General features: G+C 46.6%; 1 protein-coding gene across 1 annotated transcript in view; it reads right to left on the reverse strand.

Annotated features, from left to right (window-relative positions):
• Positions 1-2,934: 2,934 nt before the first annotated feature.
• The window catches only part of LOC107124809 (zinc finger protein 268-like), a 44,015-nt gene continuing 32,665 nt past the window's right edge, over positions 2,935-14,284 (reverse strand). The window contains exons 4-5 of the mRNA XM_015428320.1: positions 3,766-3,896; positions 2,935-3,630 (exon numbers count right to left, since the gene is read on the reverse strand). Coding sequence (XP_015283806.1) covers positions 2,935-3,630; positions 3,766-3,896 — 827 coding nt within the window. The remainder of the gene's footprint in view (positions 3,631-3,765; positions 3,897-14,284) is intronic.

Below are 14,284 nucleotides of genomic sequence, written 5' to 3' on the forward strand. Positions count from 1 at the left end.
GAGACCAATAGACCTTACGCACAAAGGCAAGATGTTGGACAAACTATATTTTGACACCAAAATGGGGACCCAAACACAATGGTTCCAGTACCTACAGTTGAAAAATCTCATTGAATCTCTAACAAACAATGGGGTGTTCCAGAGGGAGCTGACTCCGCTAGAAAAGACAATAAAGAACTACCCAAACTCGCCAAAGGGAATTTTATCGGTAATTTATAAAGCTATCATAGCGACAGAAGATCGAACTAAACTAAAACACCAACTTCGCTGGGAAGAAGAGCTGAACGTACAATGGCATGATTTGGACTGGGAGGGTATTTGGTCGTCCTCGGCAAACAATTCGCCGGTACACAACATATGGTTACAAACCTTTAAATTGGTGTCCAGGTGGTACCTAACTCCAAAACAACTACACAAAATGAATGCAAACAATGACCCCAGCTGTTGGAAGAAATGTGGACATGAGGGCTCATACCTACATTGCTGGTGGGACTGCCCACAAATCAAACCGTTCTGGAAAGAAGTAGTGGCAACAATCAAAAAGATAACGGCACAAGAAATCGCAAACAAACCAGAAGTTATACTCTTACAAAAATGGGATGGGTCGTTGGCAGACAATTCCAGGGAGGTTATCTCAATACTCCTAGCGACCGCCAAACTGACGATAGCGGAAGGGTGGAAATCTCCATCCCCTCCCTCTGTGACAAGGTGGCAGGATAAGCTTTGGCAACAATTCGTCATGGCCAAAATTATGGATTCAACACAAAGAACGCACCAATCAGACTCAACCGTACATAAGAGATATGTTAGATCGTGGTCACCGATACTACAGTATATGTCGAAGGAAGGAATACTCCCAAGTGACAAAAATTATCATGAGTGGCTACACATATAGGCCTATGATAGGTCAGGACCCACTAATAGGAGCAGGTGCGCTCCTTGAACAACGTTCACCGCGAATGGCAAATGTAATCAAACTTGGCTTTTGTTATTGCAGTGAGTAAATGTAAGCAGCCGTGTGTATAGAGATGTATGATGTATTATAGTACTCTGTGGATTAACTGTATAATTTAAATACCAATAAAAAAATTTAAAAAAAAAAAAAAAACTGACTGCTTTCTGAGCCCAATCAGGAAATACATGAAGTTAAATACTTAATATGACATCATCATATCATCATCATGGGAATAATATTCAAAAGGCATAATTGGTTACAAAAACTTAAAAAACATTTACATAATTATTGGTCAAATGTAAGAAAGGTGTGCCTATGCAATAGCGTCACATATTTACTTGACATCACCTAAGTCATATCGGCCAAAGCTTGTTCTCACCCAAACAAAGGTGTTTTTCTCTGATACCAAGTAAAAGATCCTTTCTGACCCAGACACTATGCAGCTATAATCTAAACAATTAGAACCATGAACCTTACACCTTCTTTAGTACCAAAAGAATGTTACTGTCTTGTCTGTTAACATCAACTGGAAAAATCTCCTGACCCACAAAGAAGAGAGGCTTTCTATATACCAGGCCTCCATTACATTCCAATAAAATGTTAGGTCTATACTGATCCTATAAAAACCAGAGAAATATGAGTAATCAAAGAAAGGAAAATCTATATAGTCCCATCTCTACTACAATAAGTAAATCCATCTTACCCTATATAGGAATTTCACATTAAATGTTACCTTCCAGTTGACACAGTCATTGATTCTAAAAATACATTAACAATAGTCACTAGAATATTCATTGTTGGACCCACACCTATTTAGGATTTCCCCTGTAATATACTTACTACTTTACTGTTAAATCTACTTGGGCAAGATTCCTTTCTCTATTAGCCAACTGTTGCTAGTTTTCGAGGCCTGCAGATGGAATAGGAATCTCCCTGCAGCCTCGCAGATTGATTGCCCTGGTCTCCAGCAGCTGGTTGTCACAAGCATGTTTGGGTGTGTTGTACATATTAGATTCCATGTCAAAAAATGAAGTCAAATGAGGAGGAAGATCAATGTTTTTTTCCATTAACAGAAAAACAATTGGACCAAATAGTCCATCCAAAATTGACTACTTTCTTCTCAGCATATTCAGGAAATATACTTCAATTAACAGGAAAACAATTAGACCAAATAGTTAATCAAAAATTGACAACTTTCTTCTTTTTCTTCTTCATCTTCTTCTTGAACCTATTCTGAACATATTCAGGAAATACACAATATTTTATACATGGATTGACATCATCAAGAAAACAATATTCAAACAGCATAATTGGTTACAAAAGACAGTGGTAATTTGAGTAATAATCCTCTGATTGGCCTTAACCGAACCTAAATGATAATGGGCAAGGATTCTTCATATCCCAAACAAAAGTATTCATTACTGATACAAGACTAAAATCTTCTCTGACCCAGACATTGAAAGGTTTGCCCTAAGAACGACAGAATCATGAACTTTGTACCCATTATGTTGTCTGCTAACAATATCAGTCCTACAAGAGGAAAGCCTTCTATATAACAGGCCTTTCTAACATCCTAATAAAATATTACTTAAAGAATAAATCTATACAAACCAGAGAAATATGAATATGAACAATAAAAAAACCTATATATAAAAATCTTTATATTCCCATTCATACTACAGGTGTGCTTTTTGTCGCCCTCAGATTAAGCAGCTGTGACTGGCATTCTCAGAGGTGTAACACAGAAAGATGGAGGACTCTCTGTGTCAGTGTGAGAATGTCTCCCATCTTTCTGTGCCAAACTAGCCTGGAGAAAAACTGCTTCCTGATGCCAAACTGGTGTTCAGCATTTCTCTGAATATATTAGGAAGACCCTTCCTGCCATCCCTTCTCATGATCTGCCTAAGTTCACAGAACCAGCCTTGCAGTTAGATGGCCATCTAGCCTCTGTTTAAAAATTTCCAAAGAAGGAGAGCCCACTATCTCCTGCAGGCACAAAAGGGTTTCCGCCCTTTGTGAGTTATCTGATGCTGTTGAAGACTGCCACACTTACTGAATTTCTTTCCACACTCTGAGCATTCAAAAGGTTTTCCCCCTGTGTGGGTTCTTTGGTGTTTCTGAAGAATACCTCTCTCACTGAATCTCTTTCCACACTCTGAGCACTCAAAGGGTTTCTCCCCTGTGTGGATTCTGTGATGATACTGAAGATGGCCATTCTGACTGAATCTCTTTCCACACTCTAAGCATTCAAAAGGCTTCTCCCCTGTGTGGGTTCTTTGGTGTTTCTGAAGAATACCTCTCTCACTGAATCTCTTTCCACACTCCGAACATTCAAAAGGTTTTCCCCCTGTGTGGGTTCTTTGATGCTGTTGAAGAGTGCAACTTCTGCTGAATCTCTTTCTACACTCTGAGCATTCAAAAGGTTTCTCCCCGGTGTGGATTCTTTTATGCCGTTGAAGAGTGCCACTGTGACTGAATCTTTTTCCACACTCAGAGCATTCAAAGGGTTTCTCCCCTGTGTGGGTTCTTTGGTGCAGTTGAAGAGTGCCACTCTGACTGAATCTCTCTCCACAGTCTGAGCATTCAAAAGGTTTCTCCCCTGTGTGGGTTCTCTGATGCACTTGAAGACTGCTACTCATACTGAATCTCCTTCCGCACTCTGAGCATTCAAAAGGTTTCTCCTCGGTATGGGTTCTTTGATGCTGTTGAAGAGTGCAAATTCTACTGAATCTCTTTCTACACTCTGAGCATTCAAAAGGTTTCCCCCGTGTGTGGGTTCTTTGGTGTTCTTGAAGATCTCTCTTCTCAACCATATGCCCCCCTTTCTTTCTCTTAGGTCTTTGTCGATTCCTGGCGTTTTCTTTCAGGTCTTCATTTTTAACTCTTTCTGGCCTTTCCTGATGAAGTCCCTCACTCTCCTCATTCCTTTGATCGTCCTCTCCTGGAATAAACAGAGATCCTGTTAGCAACTGGAAGAGCTTGTAAGGTCCAAAGGCATATTATGTGACTGCAGGAGGAAAGGATTGATGGCCCTTTGGTCTCAAAAAGCTTCACTGATCTTAACCACCCCTCCACACCTTTCCCCAGAATATCTAGTTGTTAGGGATACAGCACACACACACCCTCAAGAGCCACAGCTGAGTTCTTGTCCAGACAGCGTTTCAAAGACTCCAGATTCCAGGCCCCCAGAAGGCCTCCCTCCCTCCTTACCCAGCAGGTTGTATGATTGTACCAAACCAAATGTTGCTCAGAAGTGAATCAGAGATCCCCCATGGCCATTAGGGATGTGCACTCGGTTCGTCTGAACCGAATGCACCCCCGAAAATGGCCTATTCGGACCCCTTTCGGGCTGCTGCAGGCCGATTCAGATTCTCTGATCTGAATCGGCTTGCCACCGAATTGCCGCCGAATTTCGGCGGCCATTCAGCCCCATTATATCCCATGGGCCATTGAAGTCAATGGCGAAAACACAGGATATATTCTGGGGGCTGGAGGGGAGGGGGTTTGAGGGAGAGGTCGAATTTTTTTTTTTTGTACACCCCTAAAGGCCATTCCTTGCTTGTTCCCTTGACATAACCATGAAGGATACTCACTCTCAGCCAGCTCATCTGGGAAGGAAATATGCTCTTGGGATCCTCCTGAGAAACTCTCCAGCCTTTCTTGAGATTCAAGGCCATTGTCTGTTTCCACCACAGTCTCTCTTATACTTCTAGCTTCTGAGAGAGAGGGGAAAGGGGGAGAGAGAGAGAGAGGAGATCATTTTTATATGGGGAAGAATAGAAATTCAGCCTAAAAATTATTCTGGAAGGAAGGAACCATGGTCAAGATCAAAGCCCAAGATCCCAACCAGTATAAAGGGAATGGATCTGTGAGCCAAAGCACCCTCGGTCCCCCAAGGGTTTAAGGTGATTATTAAGCGGCCTGGCCAGACTTGCGGGTGTTCGGTGTTTGCGTCTTCCTGCAGCTAACATCCTTATCTTTTTTAAAGCCAGAGAAAATTCCATCAAGTTGGACCCTTGATTGGGTCATTAGGAACACCTGACCGTAGAGAGGCAGAAAGTATAATACGGGTATACAGCAGACAGAAGCCAGGCTAACTTTATGCTCATGTCAAGCGACAGCAATTTGACATTTTCTTGCTTCGTCACGATGAATAGTTTTATGTAGAGTAACTTAGGCTAGGAAGCTGCGGTGGCTCAAGTGGTTAAGACGCTGAACTGCAGGCTGTGGAAGGTCAGTAGTTCAGCGGTTCAAGACCCGGGTGCCGCAAGACAGGGTGAGCTCCTGTCTCTAGTTCCAGCTCCTGCCAACCTAGCAGTTCGAAAGCAAGAAATTGCAAGTAGATAAATAGGGACCACTTCGGTGGGAAGGTAACAGCGTTCCGTGCGCCTTGGTGTTTAGTCATGCCGGCCACATGACCACGGAAACGTCTTCGGACAGCGCTGGCTCTTCGGCTTTGAAACGGAGATGAGCACCGCAACCCTAGAGTCGGATTCGACTGGCTTTCGAGCAAGGGAACCTTTACCTTTACCTTTACCTAACTTAGGCTACAGCTGGAACACCAATGCTGTCTAATAACAGCTATTTCATGGATTAGATAGAAGATTGATCCTGTCAAGAACCGAAGTCTGGATCCCCCGGGTCACTCCTCTTTGTACCTGAGAGCAGCACCCAGACTGTTGCTGAGCTGCAGAAAAGATGCTGTTTAGCAGTATCTTATTTGTAAATCCTGAATAAATCTTAATAGATATTTTAAATAGGGGTCCACTTTACTTGTGTGCGCTCTCCTGGTGAACCCACTGATTTGGGTGCTGCCCTCAGGTACAAAGAGGAGTGACCCAGGGGGACCCAGGCTTCGGTTCTTGACAGGATCGCTTCCAGATCCCATCCAGGGGGAAGGGTGTGCTGTAAAGGCTGGCAACAGAGAAATGAGGCTCTGGCCCCTTCCAGAGTCTTCCTGAGGACCTTTCATCCCCTTTGCCTCAGGCTTGGGTGATGGCTGCAATGCTGGCCTCGGTTGCCCCTGGGCAAGTACACACACACACGAACAACACAGGAAGCTGCCTTTTACTGAACTGGGCCCTTGGTCTTTTGTCTACCCAGTCTGGCAGAGGCTCTCCAGGGTCTCAGGCGGGGGTCTTTCCCATCACCTATTGCCTAGTCCTTTTAATTGGGGATTCCGGGGATCGAACCTGGGACCTTCTGCGTGCCAAGCAGATGCTCTGCCAGTGAGCCACGGCCCCTCCCCAAGTAGCAAAAGAGGCCTCAAAACCATGTATTGCTATTCAGTGTTTTGATTCATGCCTCCTCCCAATGGCAGCAATTTGCACCTTTGGCACCCGTGAAAGAATTCTTACCCAGAAAGGCCACATTCTCGTAGTTTTCTCGCATGACTTCCCTGTACAGAGCTCTTTGTCCCGGATCCAGCAGGGCCCACTCTGCCACCGTGAAATACACGGCCACTTCCTCAAAGGAAAAGGGACCCTGGAAGAAAAAGCAGTTTCCCTCGTCAAGAAAGCATGCCAGGCAGAGACGGCACACGGGAAGGGAAGGGACAGGATGTAAGGGTTGGGATGGGTAAAGCGAACGGCCTTCAGAGGATCTCTTGCCCTGATACCTTGTAGAAACTGCAGGAGCAGAAGCCCCCCCCCCAAGAAAGGAAGAGGGACCCAGGCTGCCATACACACCCCTGGCTCATCTCCCCTACCTGGACTGGAGGGGCAGCAGCCGTTTCCACACCTCTGAAAAGACGACGGCTCAACAGCATCTCTTCACTGCCTCTACCTGAGACAAAGGAGAAAGGAAGGATGTTTGCTTGTTTTGTCCTTGCTGCGTGCACACACCCTTCTCAGTGTTGTGAAACCTTGCCCTGTGTACACTCAAGAAATTTCTTAAACACTTTTTACTGAATTTTGGGAGAGGCAGAAGAGAAGCACCAGCTCCCTATGACCCTCAGGGATTATAAATGCTGACTTCTGTGTGGGTGTGTATAGCCTGTTGGAGTGGTGTCTGTTTGAGGAATTTTGGGTTCTGTTTGTCTCTTTTGCCTGGGTGTATGGGGGAGGGGAGAGTCCTTTGTTCAGATCCAAAAATGTTTTATTCCAGGTATGGGGGAGGGGAGAGTCCTTTGTTTAGAGCCAAAAACTTTCTTTCCAGGTATGGGGGATAAGAGTCCTGTGTTTAGACCCAAAAACCTTTTTTCCCCTGGTATGGGAGGGAAGAGTCCTGGGTATAGAAGAAGAAGAAGAGAATAAGAGATTGGATTTATACCCCGCCCTTCACTACCCAAAGGTGTCTCAGAGCAGCTTACAAACGCCTTTCCCTTCCTCTCCCCACAACAGACACCCTGTGAGGTAGGCGGGGCTGAGAGAGCTCTTGACAGAAACTGCTCTTTTTTCAAGGACAGCTCTTATCAGAACTACGGCTTGCCCAAGGTCAGCCAGCCAGGTGCAAGTGGAGGAGAGGGGAAACGAACCCGGTTGTCCCAGATTAGAGCCCGCACACTTAACCAGGACACCAAACTGTAGCAGGGAAGAGGAGAAGGAGGAGGAGGAGATTGGATTCATACCCCATGGCCCTTCACTACCCAGAGGACTCTCAGAGCGACTGACAAACTCCTTCCCACAACAGACACCCTGTGAGGTAGGCGGGGCTGAGAGAGCTCTTGACAGAAGCTGCTCTTTTTTCAAGGACAGCTCTTATCAGAACTACGGCTTGCCCAAGGTCATCCAGCCAGGTGCAAGAGGAGGAGTGGGGAATCGAACCCGGTTCTCCCAGATTAGAGTCTGCGTACTTAACCACTACACCCAAAAATGTTTTATTCCAGGTATGGGGAGGGAGAAACTCCTTTGTTTGGACCCAAAAACTTTTTTTTTCAGGTATGGGGCAGAAGAGTCCTGGGTTTAGACTCAAAAATGTTTTATTCCAGTTATGGGGGGAATACTTTGTTTAGACCCAGAGAGAGGGAGAGGGAGAGGGAGAGAGAGAGAGAGAGAGAGAGAGACCATCCCATGGCACTTGGAGATGCCCCTTTCCAACAGATGGGGTGGGGAGAAATCTAACAGCACAGCTTGCATTCCTTATTAGTGAAAGGAAGCAAGAGCACAATAGCACCTTAATGGTTGACATAAATGTCACTTAACATATATGTCATTTGGTCAGGAAGGGCCAAGTGTGCCATAAAATGTAACATAAGGTACCAGAGATAATAGCAGGCATGATTGGATTAGGTGTGATATGTAGAGGTGTGGAGATATCAGCATTGGTAATGAGATAGAAAACCTAGGTCTTAATTTGGTACAGGACAAGTCAATCCAGGAGGATACAAAGAATAAATGGAAATAAGTCTGAAGAAGTGAGCAGGGACTCATAAAAGCACATACCCTACCACAATTTTGTTAGTCTTTAACGGTACTACCGGACTCTTATTCTTTCTACCACTATTAGAAACCACAACATTCAAAAACCAGTGGGGAAACATTTTAACCTTCCGGATATTCAGTTGCTGACCTAGGAAGAGCAGTTCTCTTACAAAGAGGAGATTAGAAAGAGAGACTGCTGAATTGCAACTGATCATGAAGCTCAAGACAATGCAACCTCCTGGACTAAATCGAGACCCAGGTTTCTTCTCTCTTTACCAATACCTACTATTGTCTTTTGGCATTTGAAATCACTTCACTCTCCAAGATATAAGGACAGATGGACTCAAATTCCAGCTGTATCTGAAGAAGCAAGCAGTGACTCATGAAAGCTCATGACCTCCCATAAATTTTGACAATCATTAAGGTGCTGCTATACTCCTTCCCCCCTTTCACTAATAAGGAATGCAAGCTGTGCTTTTAGGTTTCTCCCAGCCCCATCTGTTGGAAAGGGGGATCTCTCTCTAAGTGTCATGGGATGGTCTCTCCCTCTCTGGGTCTAAACTAAGGACTCCCCCCATCATTCTGGGAATAAAACATTTTTGAGTCTAAACACAGGACTCTTCCCCCCATACCTGGGAAAAAAGTTTTTTGATCTAAACACTGGACTCTTCCCACCCATACCTGGGAAAAAATGTTTTTGGATCTAAACAAAGGTCTCTCTCTCTCTACAAAGGACTCTCTCTCTTTCTGGCTGGCTCCCTCCCTCCCTCTCTCTGTAGAAAAAGTGTGCTTATACCTAGAATCAAACATTGCTGTTCTTCTGAAAAGTTCCATGAGACACTATTTCCCCCCTCTCTGTGTCACTCTTCCCCCCCCCAGAGGAGGAGCAGGAGCAGCCAATGGAGGGAAGGGTTTCTTTCTCTCCTCTTGAAGCAGGAATTAGGAGAGACGGAGGGAAATGGAGCTGCGATGTTGCAATCAGGAACCAGGAAGCAGCACAGAGTCAGCTGCTCTCGGGCTTGGTTGCAGCTCTGCATGGGCCTGAACCGGCCCCGGGCTGGATCTTTGACACCCTTGCTTTAAACTGACACCACAAGGGGAAGATTTCAATGAAGGAGAGCAAACAACAGAGGCCCACCTGGGAGGGTCGGGTCTAATGGAGCCAAAGGTGCGGGGCTTCAGGTGTCTGTGTACCAGTGCTCAAAGCTTGGCTAATAAGAAGGAGGAGCTTGAGCGTCTAATGCAGACAGAGGGATATGATTTACTAGGCGTTACAGAGACTTGGTGGGATGATTCACATGACTGGAATGTAGTACCGGATGGATACGAGTTGTTCAAGAAAAACTGAAAGGGTCGAAGAGGAGGAGGAGTGATGCTGTATGTGAGGAGAGGGTTTGTTTGTCAGGAAATACTGGAGGCGGAGGGCAACGGCCCAGTGGGAAGTATCAGGGTGTGGATAAGGGAAGGAAGGACAAACAGTATTGTGGCTGGAGTCTGCGAAAGACCTCCTGGCCAGGAAGAGGAGGTGGACGCTGCCCTCCTTGAACAGCTTGACAGGGTAGCCAAACAACACGAGCTGGTAGTTATGGGTGACTTCAACTCCCCTGATGTGTAAAAAGGTAAAGGTTCCCTTGCTTGAAAACCAGTCGAGTCCGACTCTAGGGTTGCGGTGCAAGCCGAAGAGCCAGCGCTGTCCGAAGACGTTTCCGTGGTCATGTGGCCGGCATGACTAAACACCAAGGCGCACAGAACGCTGTTACCTTCCCACCAAAGTGGTACCTATTTATCTACTTGCAATTTCTTGCTTTCGAACTGCTAGGTTGGCAGGAGCTGGAACTAGAGACGGGAGCTCACTCCGTCATGCGGCACTTGGGTCTCAAACTGCTGAACTACCAACCTTCCACAGCCTGCAGCTTCAGCGTCTTAACCACTTGAGCCACCGCAGCCCCTGATGTGTGCTGGGAGACAAAATCTGCAAAGCGTTCACAGTCAGGCAACTTCCTTCATCAAACGGTAGAAGAAGCTACGAGGGGCGCAGCCATACTCGACTTAATATTGGCCAACAGACAACAGATGGTGAAGGCAGTGGGGACCATAGGGGGAAGGGACCATGTCCTGCTAGAATCCCTTTTGCTGCAGGGGACCAAGGAAGTTTGTAGTCACACATGTATGTTAAATTTCAGTTGGGCAGACTTTAATAAACTCAGAGGCATGATGAGAATCCTTCGATGGGCAAGACTGCTAGAAGGGAAAGAAGCAAGTGAAGGGTGGGCGTTAAGTCACTCGCTTAACAAAGTAGTCGGAGAGCGATTCAGCAAAGATTCAGCTTTATTCAACAACTCGAACACAACTCCAACACGGTTCAACATCTGATAGCCAGAACAGCTTTTTACATTGCAGCTGTTCTGCTTTTAAACTCTCCCGGCTAATGTAGTCACGCCTACTGTACATTTACCAACCAATAAGGTTGTATGCATAAGGACCAATAAGGATGTTCCCACTCAGGGAGCCTGCTGACAAGTGATTGGTTGGTTCTTCCTGGGCTAGAAATGTGATTGGATGGATTTGGATCCTAGCCCAGGACGAAGCTTTACATGGCAAGTCAATTATGTAGTTCACATATCGTTATGCATTCAATGGCAGCTATTGAATACATTACAGTGGGCTCTCCTAAAACAAGAGCTCTTGCAAGCTCCAGCTGTTGCTGTTGCTGTTCCAACAAGAAGGAAACATGGATGGTGGGGGATCCAAGAAGCCAATGTGGATGAACAGAAAACTGCCCAATATGCTAAGAGAGGAAAAAGGAAACGTTCAGGAAATGGAGGCAAGGACATACCTCTAAAGAAGAGTATCTGCGGGTTGCTGGGCACTAAAGGTCAGACATCAAAGAGACCAAAGCTCACAGTGAGCTAAAGCTGGCCAGGGAGGCGACGGGCCCACTGTTAGGTGAAAATGGAGAGACTCTGAGAGAGGACAGAGAGAAAGCAGAAAGGTTCAATCCCTATTTTGCCTCAGTTTTCTCCCTGAAGAAGAGAAGAGACTCATCTAGAGATGGTAGTAGGGAAGTCACAGCGTCTGGGCTGCTGGTTGACATGGACAGAGAGGTAGCTGAGAAGCCCCTGGCTGCACTGAAGGAGTACAGTTCACTCCGGGCCAGATGGTAGGCGCCCAGGAGCACTCAAAGAACTTTCTAGAGAGCTTGCAGAGCCTTTGTCCATTTTATTCCAGACCTCCTGGAGAACAGGAGACGTGTGCCACAAGACTGGAGGAGGGCGGATGTTATCCCAAGTTTCAAAAAGGGGAGGAGGGATGACGCAGGAAACTACAGGCCAGTCAGTCTGACCTCTGTCCCGGGGAAAATACTGGAGCAGATTTTAAAGGGATCGATCTGTGAGCGTCTAAAGGCTTACTGGATTGAGGGAATGCTGCTGATGTTGTTCACCTGGATTTCAGTTAAGCTTTTGACAGGGTTCCTCATAATGTTCTGATGGGTAAACTAGAGGACCGTGGGCTGGACTGTAGGATACCTAGCTGGTTAGGGAACTGTTTGGAGAACCACACTCAAAGCGTACTTCTCAAACTGGAAAAGTGGGCGGATGTGAACAAGATGCAATTTCACAAGGATAAGTGCCGAGTTCTACATCTGGGTAACAAAAATGAGGAACGCGCATAGTGGATGAGGGATACTCTTCTGAGTAGCAGTCTGTGTGAATAAGATCTTGGGGTAAGGGTGAACTGAAAGTTAAATATGAGCAGCCAGTGTGATGCGGCGACAAAAAAGGCTAATACTATCCTGGGGGTGTATCAACCCCGGCATAACATCCAAATCGCAAGATGTCACAGTCCCGTTGGTCAGGCTGCACCTGGAGTCTTGTGTGCAGTTCTGGAGGCCTCACTGCAAAAAGGCCGCCTACAGAATGGAACACGTGCAGAGGAGAGCGACAAGGAAGATCGGGGGCCTAGAGACCAAGAAGCCCTAAGAGGAGAGGCTGAGGGACTTCTCGGGAATGTTCAGTCTGGAGAAGAGGAGGTTGAGGGGGGGACATGATTGTTCTCTTGAAGGAGTTCACTTAGAGGAGGGCAGCGAGCTGTTCCTGTGGGCAGCAGAGGAGAGGACTTGCAAGAATGGGTTTAAATTAAGGGTGGGAAGGTACCTTTCCTCACTGTCCTGCCAGTTCCAGGTCCTTCTGGGTTCTGCTCTTCCATCTCTCTCCCCTTCTCTTGGTTCATCTCTGACGGTAAAGATGCCTTCAGTCACTTGGCTATGAAGAGAAGAGGCTTCTCCCTGGGGGGAAGGAGAGACACGGTCACATGGGAAATAAAAGTGAATGCCCATACACCACTGGGCATCACAGAACAAAAGAGCTTCCTGTGGTTTGTAGACCAGGTTTAATATCACTGTTCTATATTACAAACTAAGCTATTTGAGATCTGCCTCCATGGTTCTTTGGGAAAGTTAAGGGTCTCGGTTTGGCTCTTTAAGGATGTCAACAAGCTCGGCCTCTCCTGACATTGGCTCAGTCTGTCCTCTGGGCTAATCCTGAAGGTAAACCCCAAAAGGTCAAGAGGGACGGGTGACCCCTTGACCAATGTAGGCGTCCTTTTGACGGGCCTGAAGCGGCAGGCAGGATCTCTGTCCGAGCACCCAGCTGAGGGGAAGGGGCAGGAATGTGTCTATGTGTAGATCGAGAGAGAAAGGAAGAGAGGCTGAGATGCGGCTCAAGAATGGGGAGGCGCAGAAACGCTCCCCCTGGGCACCTGACGTGGGGTAGTGGGTACGTGGTACTCTGGGGGAATCCCTGTGGCTTCCGCCCTCGCTCAGCTCTGCCAGGATATCTGTCATGAGAGCTAAGGGTACCCAGGCGCCAGAAGCCTCCACATCTGGGCTTTCTTCTTCTTCCAAGGGGAACCAGCCCAAATAAATGGGATCCCTTGGCACGTCTTTCCCCTTGAAGAAGCAGGGCGGAGGTAACGTAGTTTTCATCCAGAGAAGAAACACAGTTTTCTCCTGGCCCCGTATTCGAACTCGCCCGGACAGAAGGGCCGTTTCCCAGCATCCAGCCTCTCTTGGGAACAAGCCTAAGGCCAGTCCTTGAACAACTCTGGATGGCTGCTAAGTGTGTCAGGAGTTAGGCCCACCCAAGGGCTGCTGGGAGGAAGAGGAGCCGGAGGACTGGATGGGCCACCGGCCTGATCCAGCATTGGCGTCTCTTGCATTCTTACGTCCACCCCCCACCCTGGTTTGGTGTCGTGGTTAAGTGTGCGGACTCTAATCTGGGAGAACCGGATCTGATTCCCCCACTCCTCCACTTGCGGCTGCTGGATGACCTTGGGCAAGCCATCGTTCTGACAAGACAGTAAATGATACTATGAGTACAATACAAAATAATACAAAATCTTGATGTAGTTATTCTTGACGTTGTTTTCGCTATGCTCCTGGAATGTGTTCCAACCCTTTTATCATTCCACTTGCCCTTTTCTGCACTTTTTCCAAAGCTATAATATCTTTTTTAAGGTGTGGTGACCAGAACTGCACACAGTATTCCACACAGTATTCCAAATGAGGTCGCACCACTGATTTATATAGGGGCTTGGAGAAACAACGACTGAGGTTTATAAGATTATGCATGGGATAGAACAGGTAGGGAAACAGGTACTCGTGGACACTCAATGAAATTGCTTAGCGGTCGGGTTAGAACGGATAAAAGGAAGTACTTCTTCACCCAAAGAGTGAATAACACATGGAATTCACTGCCACCATAGGTGGTGGAGGCTACAAGCATCGATGGCTTCAAGAGGGAATTAGATAAACATATGGAGCAGATGTCCATCAGCAGCTATTAGCCATAAGGTATAGATAGGGACTCTGGGACAGGGGATGCTCTGTATTCTTGGTGCTTGGGGGGTAACAGTGGGAGGGCTTCTAATGTCCTGGCCCCACTGGTGGACCTCCTGATGGCACCTGGTA

Source organism: Gekko japonicus, unplaced genomic scaffold (genome assembly GCF_001447785.1).
Source record: "Gekko japonicus isolate JY-2015 unplaced genomic scaffold, Gekko_japonicus_V1.1 scaffold3434, whole genome shotgun sequence".
NCBI lineage: Eukaryota > Metazoa > Chordata > Lepidosauria > Squamata > Gekkonidae > Gekko > Gekko japonicus.